The sequence below is a fragment of the Pipistrellus hanaki genome (genome assembly GCF_964339955.1).
Source record: "Pipistrellus hanaki genome assembly, chromosome: 13".
NCBI lineage: Eukaryota > Metazoa > Chordata > Mammalia > Chiroptera > Vespertilionidae > Pipistrellus > Pipistrellus hanaki.
In genome coordinates this window covers 59,947,469-59,960,902 of record NC_140515.1, presented here as the reverse complement: position 1 = coordinate 59,960,902, position 13,434 = coordinate 59,947,469, and the positions used below count along the sequence as shown (strand labels likewise).

Here is a 13,434-nt window from a genome sequence, read left to right as displayed (position 1 = left end):
GGGGCCCTGGGTCCACTCTGCTCCAGGTCCCTGCCCCTGGCAAAGCCCTGTCTTCCTGCTTCATTCCGTGGTCCTGCAAGTCTGACCTCCGGGCCTGGTGTGGTCAGGCCCCTGCCAGCCTGGCCTTGCCATCCCCCTCCCGATGCTGAGGGGGAGGCCCCTGTCCCATAAGAGGTCCCCCGGAGCAGGCCTGTCCCATACCTGCCTGCCTCTCCAGGAGATGGTGCTCATACCACGCAGCGGCTGTGGTGGGAGTCCCCGCTGTGGAGCTCAATCTTCTCCCCCTCCCCTGCGCCCAGCGCTCCTGGGCCCACCAGGTGCTCCGGCTCCCCTGCCCGGAGACCAGGCCTGACACTCGTCTGTCACTCAGGGAAGAGGGTGGGGAGAAGACAGGTGTTGCCCTAGAAAGCTCACACCCCTGGCCTGGCTGGCATGGCTCAGTGGTTGAGCATCATCTCCTATGAGCCAGGAGGTCACGGTTCGATTCCCGGCCAGGGCACATGCCTGCATTGTGGGCTCGATCCTCAGTGCGTGCCTTGCAGGAAGCAACCGATCCATGATTCTCTCTCATCAGGATGCTCCTCTCTCTCCCTGTCCCCTCCTCTCTGAAGTCAGTATTTATATGAAAACGCTCACAGTCCTGGATTGGGATGAGCCCCCACTGGCCTGGCCACGTGCTGCTGGGTGCAGGGGGAGAGCCTGGACCAGTGAAGCGAGGCGATGGTTTTAAAGAGGCAGCTGAAGTGCAAAGAGACTAATGCATGTTATGTAACAAGCTACCAAGTGGGAGAACCAGGTGTGGACTCAGAACCAGTGCCCTTGGCTGGTTCAGTGTGGCAGCCCCAACCTCTGCAGCACCACATGGGGTGGGTCTGGGAAGGGTCCTGCCTCCAGCGGGGAGCGCAGAGGAAACATGGAGAACCAAGCACATGTGGGCCTCTAGGGGACAGTGAGGTCCTTGGACTGGGCATCCAGGGAGCCCTGGCTGGTCTTGCTCAGTGGGTAGCGCTGAGCCCTAGGGACTGATGGGTCCTGGGTTCGATTCCGGTCAAGGGCATATACCTTGGTTGCAGGCTCCAGTTCTTGTGCTGAGGTCTGGGGCCCCGGAGAGCAGCTGAGGCTGCTGGGTGCGGCCTGCGATGTGTTCCTGGCCCTTCGTCCTTCTCCAGGCAGACCTGGCCATCCCCTCTGCCCCCGGAAAGACAGTTGTCAGCGCTCAGCTGGTTGGGATGGAGCTCCGGGGAGCGGGGGCAGCACGGAGGAGAGAAGGCGGCATGAGGGCGGGACCCCCATTGGGTCCAGGCCAAGACCCTCTCGGTTCTCAGCAGCGGCCGCCCATGCGGCGGTCCATTAGGTCCCAAAGGTTGGCGACCGCTGGCTTAGAGCTCAGCAGAGACCACAGGGCCCGTGCGGAGAAACAGACGGATAAGGCCTCCACAGCCCCCGGGGCCCTGGACCAGGTCAGGGAGCTCGGGGGCCTGATGAAGGGCACTGGAGCAGTAGGGTCAGCACCGGCCCAATAGGCCAGCCCCCACCGCATGCCCAGGCCCAGGCACAGCTCCTCGGGCTCTGGCCCAGAGTGCGCACCGCCTCCTGGTGTGCCAGGCCCCACCTGCTGGTGCTGGGCCCTGGGTGCCCCGTCCCCCACCCCGCCCCCACCCCACATCCCTGCGGTCTGCCGGGAGGAAGCGGCCCTCCCCCCCACCGTGACTCTGCGCTTCCTGCCCCGGGCTGGGGCGGGAGGCGAGTTTCCCGTTCACACCCAAGGTTCCCTGGCGGCACCCAGACTGGGCTCGGCCGCTGCCCCTTTCCCCATGGAGCCGGCTCTGGGGCCTGGGGTCCAGGTAACCAGCAGGGCGGGCGGAGGCTCCCAGGGCGAGGCAGGGCGTCCCGGAACAGGCGTGAGCTCGGGCCCGCCTGGCTGGGGGGCACGTGCACCTGCAGTCAAGGCAGGCTTCCCGGAGGTGGTGGCTGCTGAGCTGGAAGACGGTGGCGAGGGCTCAGGGCTGGCTGGTGGGTGTGGGCCCTGGCCGTGCCCCAGGCATGCACACACGTGGGCCCCTCCCCTGCCTCTGCCAGGCCGGCCTGGTTCCCCTGAGGCCGGGGAGATGTGGACGGGAGCTGGGGAGCAGAGGGGAGGCCTGGGAGGGCTGTCGGCACAGCCCAGCCACCTTCTGATGCGAACCTTCTGGCTTCCAGCCTCGCTCGCCCCCACCTGTCTCTGTCCCTCCCCTTCTCCACCCCCTCGGCTCTCTGCTCCCTCTGCCCCTTGCCCACTTCCGTGCACGCTCCCCTATGTCTCCATCCCTTGGTCCCCCCACGGCCACTGCACCCCTTCTAATCCCAGCCTGTCCCCGCCCCCCCAAACCTGCAGGAGGACCCAGGCTCCCTGCAGCAGTGGCTGAAGGCCTACGTGGGCGCCTTCGAGGAGAGCATCTCGCTATCCCCGCCGGAGCCACGCAGGTGAGGCGGCTCTCAGGGAGGGAGGGGGAGAGAAGGGTGGGCCCCCTCGGAGCCCCAGTGACCCCCTCCCCTCCCCGCAGGCGCGAGGAGGCGGGAGCCGAGGCGCCGCCGCTGCCCCCGGATGCGCTGCGTGTGCTGGCCGAGCAGCTGGACCAGGGGGACCTGGAGCAAAGCCTGCTGCTGCTCAAGCTCTTCGCCATCCTGGGCAGGTGGGTGCGCGGTCCTGCTGGGACGGAGGGGAGCGGGATGGGGGCCCGGGCTCCCCTGCACCTGCGGCCTCTCCATCGTCCCCCAGGAACCCGGAGAGCCTGGAGGCCGGCTGCGGGCAGGCGCTGGCGCCCCGCGTCCTGGCGCTGCTGACCCGGCTGGTGGCCCAGGTGAGTGGCCTCCCTGTGGGCGGGGACGGGGAGGGGCACAGCCACCGCCCCGCCGACCCTCCCCTCTCCCCGCAGCTGAGAGGGCGCCCCCCGCCGCCGGAGGGCCCCGCGCTGGAGGAGGCGGCCCTGCACGCCCTGCTCCTCTGTGAGCGCCTCTTCGACCCCCGCCAGGCCCGCGGGTGAGGGCCCGCCCCCGGCCGAGGGTGGGGGTGCGGGTGGGAGGGCTGGGGTGCGGGCGGCCTGGCCGCTGTGGCCGCGTGTGCAGGTGGGGGGGCTGGTCCTGGCGGGGGGCGGTGACCAGGAGGACCCAGTGCCCAGCTCACCCGGCCCCCTGCCCCCGGTTACCCCCTTTCCCCAGGGAAGTCGTCAGCGCCAAGGAGAAGGGCAAACACAAGTTGCCTCCTGCGGCTCTGCCTGCGGAGTTTGGGGCCTTCTTCGCAGGTCAGGCCCCGCCCACGCCTCGCTTGGCCCCGCCCCCGCCCCGCTTGGCCCGCCCCGCCCCGCTAGGCTCCGCCCCCAGGCCTGACCGCCTTCCGCGGTTTCCTACCCCTCACACCCCGGACACCGGACAGTGGGGGTGGGGGGTGCCCATCTGAGGGCTTCGGCCGGAGGAGAGAGAGGGCGGCCTGGGCGAAGGGAGTAATCTCTGGGCCGAAGAGAAGGCCTGGCATCAGGCTGGGGCGCTTATTTCCCTTCTCCCTCCCCTGCCATTCCCCTGGGTCCCCCAACCACTTGTACCCCACTCTGACCTGGAACACCCCAAAACCGTCCCTGGTCCAGTCCCGTTGTCCCTGTAGCCCCACCTGGTTGCCACCCTCTTCAGGACAATGTGCTCACTAGCTGTACTTCCTCGTCCTCCTCCCTCCCTCCTGGAGGGCCTGACCCCCCGAATGGCCACTGCTCCCCCTGGGGACCCCTTCTTCTGTCATCAGAGGGAGACTGGCCAGTGCTTTAGGTGGGCCCTGGTCAGGGCTTGTGCAGGAGGAAACCCATCGGTGTGTTTCTCTCGTCGGTGTTTCTGTCCGTCTTTCCCTCTCTTCCACTGTCTAAAACCCGTGGGAAATGTCCTCGGGTGGGGATTAAAAAAAAGTCTCTGGATGTCCCTGGAGCTGGCCTGGGCCTGGAGCAGGGACGCAGCTCCAGGAGGGAAGACACCCCGGGAGCTCCCTGCCTCCATCCCTGCCCGAGTGCTCTCCTCAGAGCAGAACAGGTCCCTGCCCACGAGGCCTGGCACCCCAGGACCAAGCCCCGCCCCCCACGGCCTTCCTCCCCAGCCCCAGCCCCAGCCAGGCCCTGCCCTCGCTCCTAGAAGGCAGGGCTATAGGCAGCCACCTCAGGCCCTGCCCAGCCCGCCTGCGCTCCAGCCTCGCCTCTGAGGCCCTGCCCCCACTACACCTCCCACCCCACCCCCTGAGGCGACCAGCCTGCTCTGGCTCCCACCCCCACCCCCCCCCGCCCCCCGGGGCCCAGGCTGGGCCTTGCTGCGCTCTGGGTTTCGGTCTGTGGCCTGGCATCCTGGCCATCCGGCGCGCTGTGAAAGCCCCTAGAAGCCCCACAGGCCGGGGCTGGGCGGTGGGGGCGGTGAGGACCTCTACACAACCAGACACAGCAGCCCCCGCCCAGCGGGTCACTGGGGGAAGCACCCAGCAACCGTCAGGGCGCAGGGACCCGAGATTTGCATCTGAGGGACTAAGGCTGGTTTCCATGGGAGGCGGGAGGGTGCCCACACAGGGGCTCAGAGTCCAGGGGGCTGCTCGGCGCTCAGGGTCCTTCGAGCTCCCCAATAAGGGCTGTGTCCCCCCCCAGAAGAGAACCACGGCTTTTAAGATCTCTCCGCTCAGAACCAGGCCTCCACCCTCAGCCCCCGCCCCCGCCCCCACCCCCACCCCCGGCTCCCCCTGTTTGTAGACCCCGAAGGTGCCCGGCCCTGCAAGCTCGGTGACCTTGTCCTGCTCCCCCCCCCATCCAGAGAGCCTGCAGGAGGCAGAGCGCCTGCCCCCCACGCTGCTGCTGCGGCTCCTCCAGCTCTTCGGGGCCGTCCTGGCCGGAGGGAAGGTAGGCCGGGCGCGCCCTGTGGCCAGAGGGTGGCTGTCTGGAGGTCGCCCTGGAGGAGCCCGTGCCCACTGCCCGTCTCCGTCCCTGCCTGCAGGAGAACGGGCAGCTGGCCCTGAGCGCCGGCTCCGTGCAGGGCCTGCTGGGCGTGGTGCAGGGCTGGGGCCGCGGGGCCCGGGACCCCCGCCTGGTGGCGCTGGCGCTGGAGGCGCTGGTGGGCGCCGTCCACGTCCTGCACGCCAGCCGCACGCCCCACCGAGGCCCGGAGCTGCACGCCCTGCTGGAGGGCTACTTCCGCGTCCTGAACGCCGACTGGCCGGCCGCCCCCGGCCCCGAGGAGGCCCTGGTCAGCCTGCGCGTCGCCATGCTGGGTGGGCCTGGTTCCGGGCCTGGCGGGGGCCTGGGCGGGACCGGGAGGACGGCCTCTGGTGCCGTGGTGCTGCCGGGAGGGGTGGGCGGCTGACCCTGCCCCTCCGCAGACACCATCCCCCGGATGCTGGCCTGCGAGGACCGGCCGGTGCTGCAGGCCACCTTCCTCAGCAACAACTGCTTCGAGCACCTCCTCCGCCTCATCCAGAACAGCAAGGTGGGCCGGGTGGGGGCGGCCGGGGGGCCGGGGGCCGCATGTGGGTGTCCAGAGGCTACTGGGCCGCAAACCTGGGGGGACCAGCTGGTGTGGTGCCTGCGGCCAAGGATGGCTCCGTCCCCACAGGAGGGGGTGCTGCCCTGGCCCCCCTTTTCCCTCTCCCCAGCCCCAGGTGCGGGGCAGGACGGCTCCGCGGTTTGGATGCAGTGCCTGCTCCTGTCCATTTAGCCGCCCGACCTGCACCCCAGCCAGGTCCCTCTGAGCAGGGCCTGGGGCTCCGCGTCCCTCCCCTTCGCTAGGGCCTGGGGGGCCACTCAGCCTGCGCTCAGGGCGCGTCCTTCCCATTGGGCAAGCCCTGCTCTAACCCTGCGCCTCCCTCACCTCCCCTCTCTCTCCTCTGCCTCCTCCACCCTGTGCCCCCCCCCCCCCCCACAGCTATACCTGCAGGCCCGGGCGCCCCCTGAGGGGGACAGTGACCTGGCTACCCGGTTACTGACTGAGCCCGATGTCCAGAAGGTACCGCCCGGGGCTGACCCGCTCAGGCGCAGGCCTCCCGGGGCACCCACCCCTGGCTCCTTGAGCCCTCCCTGCACCCTGCAGGGGGGTGAGCGGACAGGGGGAAGGCCTGGCGTGGCCTGGCAGCAGGGTTGGGTGTCCCAGGCCTTCTCACCTACTTCCCACGTCCCTAAGGGGACCGGGCAGGGGTGACCTGTGTCCTGCCTCGTCTTGCTTTTGGGCGCTGGGGTTTGGCTGTGCCAAGCCGGAGGGAACCTTCGAAACTCAGCCACCTGCACCCACTTCCCGGGAGGGAAACAGCCGCTAGAGGTGCAGGGATTGGGCTGCAGTCGGTCCTGGGATGAGGGGTCCCCTGCATGGGGGAGCCTTGCACCTGCTCTAGGAAGGCCCCGGGAGTCCCCCTCCTCCCTCCCCCTCCTGTGGGGGCCGGGAAGCTCAGGGGATCGGGGCTCCACGTAGGCACCCTCTCTCTGGTGGCTCAGGGCCTGGGCTCCAGCCTCCAGGCCCTCGAGAGGCAGCCCCAGGTCTGTGGCCCTTGGCTGCATCCTGAGAGCCAGCATGTCCACTCGTCGGCGAGGCGGCGAGGCCCCCGGTTATAGATGAGGGTCCGAGGGGTGGCCCGGATCCCCAGGAAGATCAGGCAGAGCTGGGCCCAAGGGCCATGGAGCCAAAACCCCAGCACCTGCTGACCACGTCCCCACGCCCCTGGGCGGGCCGGCCCCTCAGGCTAGGGCAGGGAGTGAGCCGCTGCCTCGGGCTCTCGGGGTCAGCCAGAGGAGCCTCAGTGTCCCCCCTTGGATCTGGGGGGCAAGGGGCAGGGCACACTGCGAGGTCTCGAAGGTTCTTCTGGCTCTGAGGTTCTGTGATGATCGCCCCCCATTCCCTGCCCTGCCAATCATCCTGGGTGGAGGGCACTTGCTGGCCTGCCTGCACATGTGACTGGTGTGGGCGGGGGTGGATGGAGGGGCGGCGGCCCATAAGCCCCCAGACGGAGGGGTGTGGCGAGAGGGCCTCCCAGCCTTGGCGCTGTCCCTGGCCTCTCGGTCAGAGTGGCTCTGGCCAGCCACTCTGAGAGGGCCCGGGGTCCGGCTGAGGCCCAGCAGCTCGGGCGGCGTGGAGGGCCTGGTGCCAGCCGGGGTTGCCGTGCCCCCAGAGCCCCCCGCCCGCTCAGCCACCGCCCTGGGCACCTGCTCCTGGCCCTGCGCCCCTCCTACTGCAGTGCCCGCTGCCAGCGGTGGTGCCCGGCTCTCCTGACTGCCCCTCCCCCAGGTGCTGGACCAGGACTCCGACGCCATTGCCGTCCACGTGGTCAAGGTGCTGACCTGCGTCATGAGTGGCTCCCCCTCGGCCAAGGTGAGGCCACGCGGCAGGGCTGGGCGGGAGGGACAGGCACTGTGGCAGGAGGCTGTCAGAGCAGGGGAGCCGGACCGTGCAGTCAGGCCCTGGGCCGGCCGGCCATCCGTCGGCCCTGGAGCTGGTGTCCTGGGTGGGGACTGCTTGGGGGATGGACGTGTGGACCTCCCCTCCACCCCCGAGTCCCTCGCAGCCCCGCCCCTGCCAGCTTGTGGAGCCCTGGGCACTGCTGCCTCCGCCAGGGTTTCCGTGGGGGTGAGTTGCCCTGGGCCCACAACCACGTCCGTGCCCCCCGCCCCCAGGAGGTGTTCAAGGAGCGCATCGGCTACCCCCACCTGCACGAGGTTCTGCAGAGCCACGGCCCCCCCACCCACCGGCTGCTGCAGGAGCTGCTCAACATGGTGAGGGGGCAGCGGGCTGGGCAGCCAGGGCCGAGGCGGAGCCTCCGGGGGGGCCCCCCTTCACCTGGGGGGCTGTGGCCACGGCTAGCACACCCTGTGACTGTGGCTGGCCCGTGTCGGGGCGGCTGCGGGGAGGTGCTGGGCTGCTGGGGGCCTGAAGCTGCTGCATGTTAGTAAGTCCCAGGATTCCCCTGGGCGTTAGGCCAAGTAAGGGGCTGGAGGACGGTCGTCAGGACTGGGCCTGGGACACAGCCTGGGAGCTGCGGGGAGGTCTGGGGCGAGTGCACCGGGAGAGGAGCCCCACGGGGGCAGGCTACCTGCTCCGGCCAGGGCCCAGGAGCTAGGACCGCTCTCCCCGCAGGCCGTGGAGGGCGACCACAGCGCGTGCCCGCCGCCACCCGTGCGCAACGAGCAGCCGGTGCTGGTGCTGACGCGCTGGCTGCCCGCGCTGCCCTCGGCCGAGCAGCAGCTCTTCCTGGCCCAGCGCCTGGCGCGGCTCTGCGACAGCGGCCCCGCCAGCCGCGCCACCTGCGTGCGGGCCGGGCTGGTGGGCTGCCTGCTGGAGACGCTGGGCGCGGGCGCGGCCCTGGGCGCCCGCTGCCGGGACCAGCTGCTGGCGCTGCTGCAGGCCCTGGGCCGCGTGTCGCTGAGGCCCCGGGAGCTGCGCCACCTGCTCCGCCCGCCCCCCGGGCTGGACGCCGGGCCGGGCGGGGCCGAGGCCGCGGGTGCCCGCCACGCGGGCGCCGTCATCCGCGTGCTGTCGGGCATGGCCCGGCCCCGGGGCCCCGCGCGCGCCCTGCACTACTTCGACCTCACGCCCGGCATGGCGGGCATCATGGTGCCCCCCGTGCAGCGCTGGCCGGGCACCGGCTTCACCTTCCACGCCTGGCTCTGCCTGCACCCGCCGGCCGCCGCCCCGGCCCCCGCCCCCGCCCGGCGTCTCCAGCGGAAGCAGCTGTACAGGTGGGTGGGTGCGTGCTGGGGACCGGGCCGGGTGCCAGGGGCACGGAGGACCAGCAGGCCTCACGGGCTCGGCCTGTCCCCAGCTTCTTCACCAGCAGCGGCTCCGGGTTCGAGGCCTTCTTCACGGCGGCCGGGACCCTGGTGGTGGCCGTGTGCACCAGGAAGGAGTACCTGACCCTGAGCTTGCCGGAGGTGTCCTTTGCCGACTCTGCCTGGGTGAGCCTCCATCCTGTGTGCCGGGGGGCGGGGGGAGGGGGCGGATACACATCCTCAGGCGGCCGGCAGGTGCCCCCCTCCCCGCCCCAGCCTGACGCCCCGTGCTCTGTCCCAGCACTGCGTGGCCGTCGTCCATGTGCCGGGCTGGCTCTTCAGCCAGAACCTGGTGCACGTCTACAAGGACGGCCACCTGGTCAGGACCGCGCCCCTCCGCTGCCCCTCCCTCACCGAGGTGCGCCCGGCCGGGTTTGGGGGGACCTGGACGGGGTGTGTGTGTGTGTGTGTGTGTGTGTGTGTGTGTATGTGCAGCCCTGGGGGCCTCTTGCAGAGCTGGATGCGGGTGGACCCCAGGCTGTGCTGTGAGCTCACTGCCCCCCCCCCCCCGTTCCCCCGCCCCCAGCCCTTCTCCTCCTGCTGCATCGGCTCCGCCGGCCACCGCACGACGACCACCACCACGGGGCTGCCGGCGCCAGCCGCGCACACCGCCCCGGCGCCCACGCACCCCTCCCTCACCCGCTCCCAGTCGGTCCCGGCGACGGCGGGGCTGGGCTGGGGGGCGGGGCTGGGGGCCCCTCCGCAGGAGGGCAGCATCAGCTCCACCCTCGCAGGCACCCAGGACACGCGCTGGGGCAGCCCCACCTCCCTGGAGGGCGAGCTGGGGGCCGTGGCCATCTTCCACGAAGCCCTGCCCGCGGCGGCCCTGCAGGCCCTGTGCAGCCTGGGTACGCAGCCCCTCCCGGCCGCCCCCGCCCCACCCCCGGTCCCCACTCAGGGTGGCTGGAGCCTCAGAGAGCCCAGGCCGGAAAGTAGGGGCTCGGGGGAGAAGGCATCCCGGGAAGGACTCTGGGCAGGGATCTGGATGGGGCTTGGCCGGGGGGCAGCCGGTGTGAAGGCCCTGTCCCCCTCTTCCATCCTTCCCCTTCCCCCCTTCCCCCCCAGGGCCCAACGAGACAGCACCCTTCAAGCCCGAGGGCGACCTGCAGGAACTGGGCGCCAAGCTGCTCCTCCATTACTCCCCTCAGGTACTGGGGGGCAGCTGGCTCGGCCCCGTGACCTCCCCGCACCCCACGCCGGCCACCCCCCACCTGATCCTGCTGCCCACTCGCCCGCCCGCAGGCCTGTCAGGACAACATGTGCCTGGACCTGTCCCCTGGGCACGGGCTGGACGGCCGCCTGACCGGCCACCGGGTGGAGACCTGGGACGTGAAGGTGTGTGGGCACGTGTATGTACAGAGCGTGGGCGTGGGCACGTGTGGGCACGTGTATGTAAGGGCGGGCTGGGGTGCGGCACGGTGCCCTGGGAGGCCTTCAGGAGGCCTGGGTTTGAGAGCAGAACTCCCCGGCCCGAGTGCCCAGGACAGACAGGATGGGTGGCAGGGCCAGGGCAGGGCTGGAGCTGCTCTCACGCCCGCCCACCCGCCCCCAGGACGTGGTGAGCTGTGTGGGCGGCATGGGCGCCCTGCTGCCCCTCCTGGAGCGAGTGGCCGCGCAGCCCCTGGAGGCCGAGGCAGGTCCGGCTGAGACGCACGACCTTGTGGGGCCCGAGCTGACCTCTGGCCACAACACCCCGGGCCTGCCCCTCGCCCTGAACAAGTCCCCAGGTGAGCGTCCGGTGCCGGGCGGGGGGTGGGGGGGCGGATGTTGGTGGCGGGTGGCGGGTGGCGGGCAGGGGGCGGGGGGTGGGAGGCGAGGGGTGGGGAGAGGTCGGAGGGCCGAGTCTGTGGCCGCTGGCAGGCCCGTGACGCACACACCTGTCCCCTTCCTGCGGCCGCAGAGGAGCGGATGGAGAGGAACGCGGTGGCGGCCTTCCTGCTGATGCTGCGGAACTTCCTGCAGGGCCACCCCGTGAACCAGGAGAGCCTGGTGCAGTGCCAGGGCCCCGCCATCCTCGGGGCGCTGCTGCGCAAGGTGGGCCCGGGGGCCTCCTGGGAGAGGAGCATGTGAGGGGCCCTGAGAGGCTGGGCAGGCCCGGCCGCGTGGCTCAGGGGTGGAGCGTCCACCTAGGAACCGGGAGGTCGAGGTTCAATTCCCTACAGGGGCACAGGCCTGGGTGCGGGCTGGATCCCCAGTGCGGGGCGTGCAGGAGGCAGCCGATCCGTGATCCTCTCTCATCATGGATGTTTCTCTCTCTCCCTCTCCCTTCCTCTCTGGGCAGGGTGAGGCTGAGGGCCCGGGGGAGGCACCAGCTCAGTGGGACGGGGACTGCTCGGCAGGCGGGGGCTGGAGGGGCCCCGGAGGGGTCCAGCAGCAGAGCCGGAGCCGGGCAGAGCGGGAGCCGGGCAGAGCGGGAGCCAGGCAGAGCGGGAGCCGGGCAGAGTGGGAGCCGGAGGCTGCACGGCGGCGGGCAGGGCCGGCCTCTCACTCCGCTCCTCCGCTCCAGGTTCCCGGCAGGGCCATGGACATGAACGTGCTGCTGGCTGCCCAGCTGCTGATGGAGCAGGCGGCCGCCGAGGGCAGCGGGCCCCTCCTGTACCCCCTCTACCACCACCTGCTCTTCCACTTCCACCTCTGGGCCCTCAGCGACTTCCCCGTGCGCCTCGGTAGGTGGGAGCCTGGGTGTTCCTGTGCCAAGGGGCGTGCTGGCCCCGGGGTGTCGGAGGGGAACACGACCCTCACCGGGAGCACCGGGAGCGTCAGCTCAGCTAGGGCTCGGCCTGAGCCCTCTGCGATGCCCGCCCAGGCCACGCCCACTACCTGGCCAGCGTAGTCCGCAGGCACCGACAGAAGCTGCAGAAGAAGTACGGGGTCCAGTTCGTCCTCGACGCCCTGCATGCCCACTACAGGTGAGGCCGGGGAGGGGCAGGCCGCCCGGGGCCGACCCCGCGGCCTCTGGGGGCCGTGGGGGCCGGGGGGTCCAGGCCCCCGGCTCACTGCCCCCCTCCCTGCTCTCTCTCCTCCGTGTCCCCGTTCCCCGGCCCTGGGTGGTGGGGGACCGCCCTGTGCAGCTCGCAGCGGGAGTGCCCCCTGGCGGCCGACGAGCTGCGCACGGTGCAGACCCCCCTCCTGGAGCTGGTGCAGGGGCTCCTGGCGCGGGGCTCCCTGGCCGAGGACCTGCCGGTGGTGCTGAGCTTCCTGGCGGCTGCGGGGGACGCTGGCCTGGTAGGCTGGGGGCTGGTGACAGGGCAGCGGGGGGGGCGGCCACGTGGGGAGACCCTGCCCAGCATGAGCCTGTGTGCCGCCCAGGTGCTGGGCGCCCTGAACCTGCTGCTGGCCCTGCTGCACGGCTCGCCTGCCCAGGAGCTCGTGGCGGGCTTCCTGCTGGAGCCGGGAAACCTGGAGGTGCTGCTGGCGCTGCTGGTGCGACCGTGGCCCCTGCCCCAGCTGCCCGAGCGCATCTGCAAGGTACCCGTGCCCCCCACGACCCCTGACCCCGCATGCCGCCCTGGCCCTGCCCGAGGCCCAGGGAGCTCGGGGACATCCCCCGTGGTGACTCCGCCCTGTGGTGCCGTCCACCCTGCCAGGTCCTGCGCAGGCTGCAGCAGAGCGAGCACCCGGCTGAGCACGGCCGGCAGCGGCTCCGGCTCCGAGAGGGCGGCCTCCAGGGGCTCGTCGCCTGCCTGCCCGAGGGCGCGGCCTCCCTCCAGCTCTGCCAGGGCCTCTACAAGCTGTTCCTGGGCACAGGTACCACCTGGCTGGGGTCAGAGGGCAGGCCAGGTGGAGGGGTGACATGGCTCCGGGAACAGGGCAGGTGGGCAGAGGGGGGGGGGTGCAGGGGCCATGGCTGAGCCAGCAGGGGAGGGTCAGGCTCAGGCTCAGGCTCAGGCCCCTCTGGCCCTCCTCCCAGACTGCCTGAGCCTCTCAGACCTGATGGCCGTGGTGCAGCTGTCCCTCCAGGCCGACCTCAGCGTCCGCCTGGACATCTGTCGCAAGGTGAGTGTGGGGGTGCAGCTTGGGGGCCGCCCTGAGGGCTCACCGGTCTGCGCAGCGAGGGTCCCGGAGGCTCCCCGGAAAGGCGAGCCCTCACCCGGTGCCCCGCCCGCAGCTCTTCCACCTCTTCTACGGGCAGCCCGACGTGGTGCGGCTGCTGGCCCGGCAGGCCGGCTGGCAGGACGTGCTGACCCGGCTGTACGTGCTGGAGGCCGCCCCGGCCCGCAGCCCCCCGCCCTGCCCCCCCGAGCGGCCCGCCTCCCCGGAGCCCGCCCCGCCCCGGCCGCCCTCCGAGTCCCCCGAGCCCTCGGACGTCTTCCTGCCCGCGGAGGGCCCCGGCCCCGACCCCGACGCCTTCTACCACGCCCTCTCCCCGTTCTCCCCGCCCCTGGACCTGGGCCTGGAGCGGTCCAGCGTGGGCTCGGGCAACATCGCCGGCGGCGGCAGCGGCAGCGGCGGCAGCGGGACCCTCACCCCGGCCAGCCAGCCAGGCACACCGTCCCCGCTGGACGGCCCCCGGCCCTTCCCCCCCGCCCAGGGCCGCCACAGCTCCAGTCTCTCCAACGTGCTGGGGGACGGCAGCCTCCCGGAGCCCACCACCAGCGGGGACGACACCTCTAACACCAGCAACCCCCAGGTG

At 71.5% G+C, this 13,434-nt stretch overlaps 1 protein-coding gene across 1 annotated transcript in view; it reads left to right on the top strand.

Annotated features, from left to right (window-relative positions):
• Positions 1-13,434, top strand: part of NBEAL2 (neurobeachin like 2) — a 30,402-nt gene that overhangs the window by 3,441 nt on the left and 13,527 nt on the right. Inside the window, 26 exon segments of the mRNA XM_084901676.1 lie at positions 2,375-2,463; positions 2,544-2,672; positions 2,759-2,840; positions 2,916-3,019; positions 3,199-3,281; positions 4,810-4,895; positions 4,990-5,263; positions 5,372-5,478; positions 5,914-5,994; positions 7,264-7,347; positions 7,650-7,748; positions 8,110-8,711; positions 8,795-8,927; positions 9,043-9,159; positions 9,328-9,649; positions 9,867-9,949; positions 10,044-10,136; positions 10,354-10,528; positions 10,702-10,835; positions 11,308-11,467; positions 11,608-11,710; positions 11,873-12,026; positions 12,111-12,269; positions 12,389-12,548; positions 12,712-12,797; positions 12,910-13,431. Coding sequence (XP_084757802.1) covers positions 2,375-2,463; positions 2,544-2,672; positions 2,759-2,840; positions 2,916-3,019; positions 3,199-3,281; positions 4,810-4,895; positions 4,990-5,263; positions 5,372-5,478; positions 5,914-5,994; positions 7,264-7,347; positions 7,650-7,748; positions 8,110-8,711; positions 8,795-8,927; positions 9,043-9,159; positions 9,328-9,649; positions 9,867-9,949; positions 10,044-10,136; positions 10,354-10,528; positions 10,702-10,835; positions 11,308-11,467; positions 11,608-11,710; positions 11,873-12,026; positions 12,111-12,269; positions 12,389-12,548; positions 12,712-12,797; positions 12,910-13,431 — 4,221 coding nt within the window.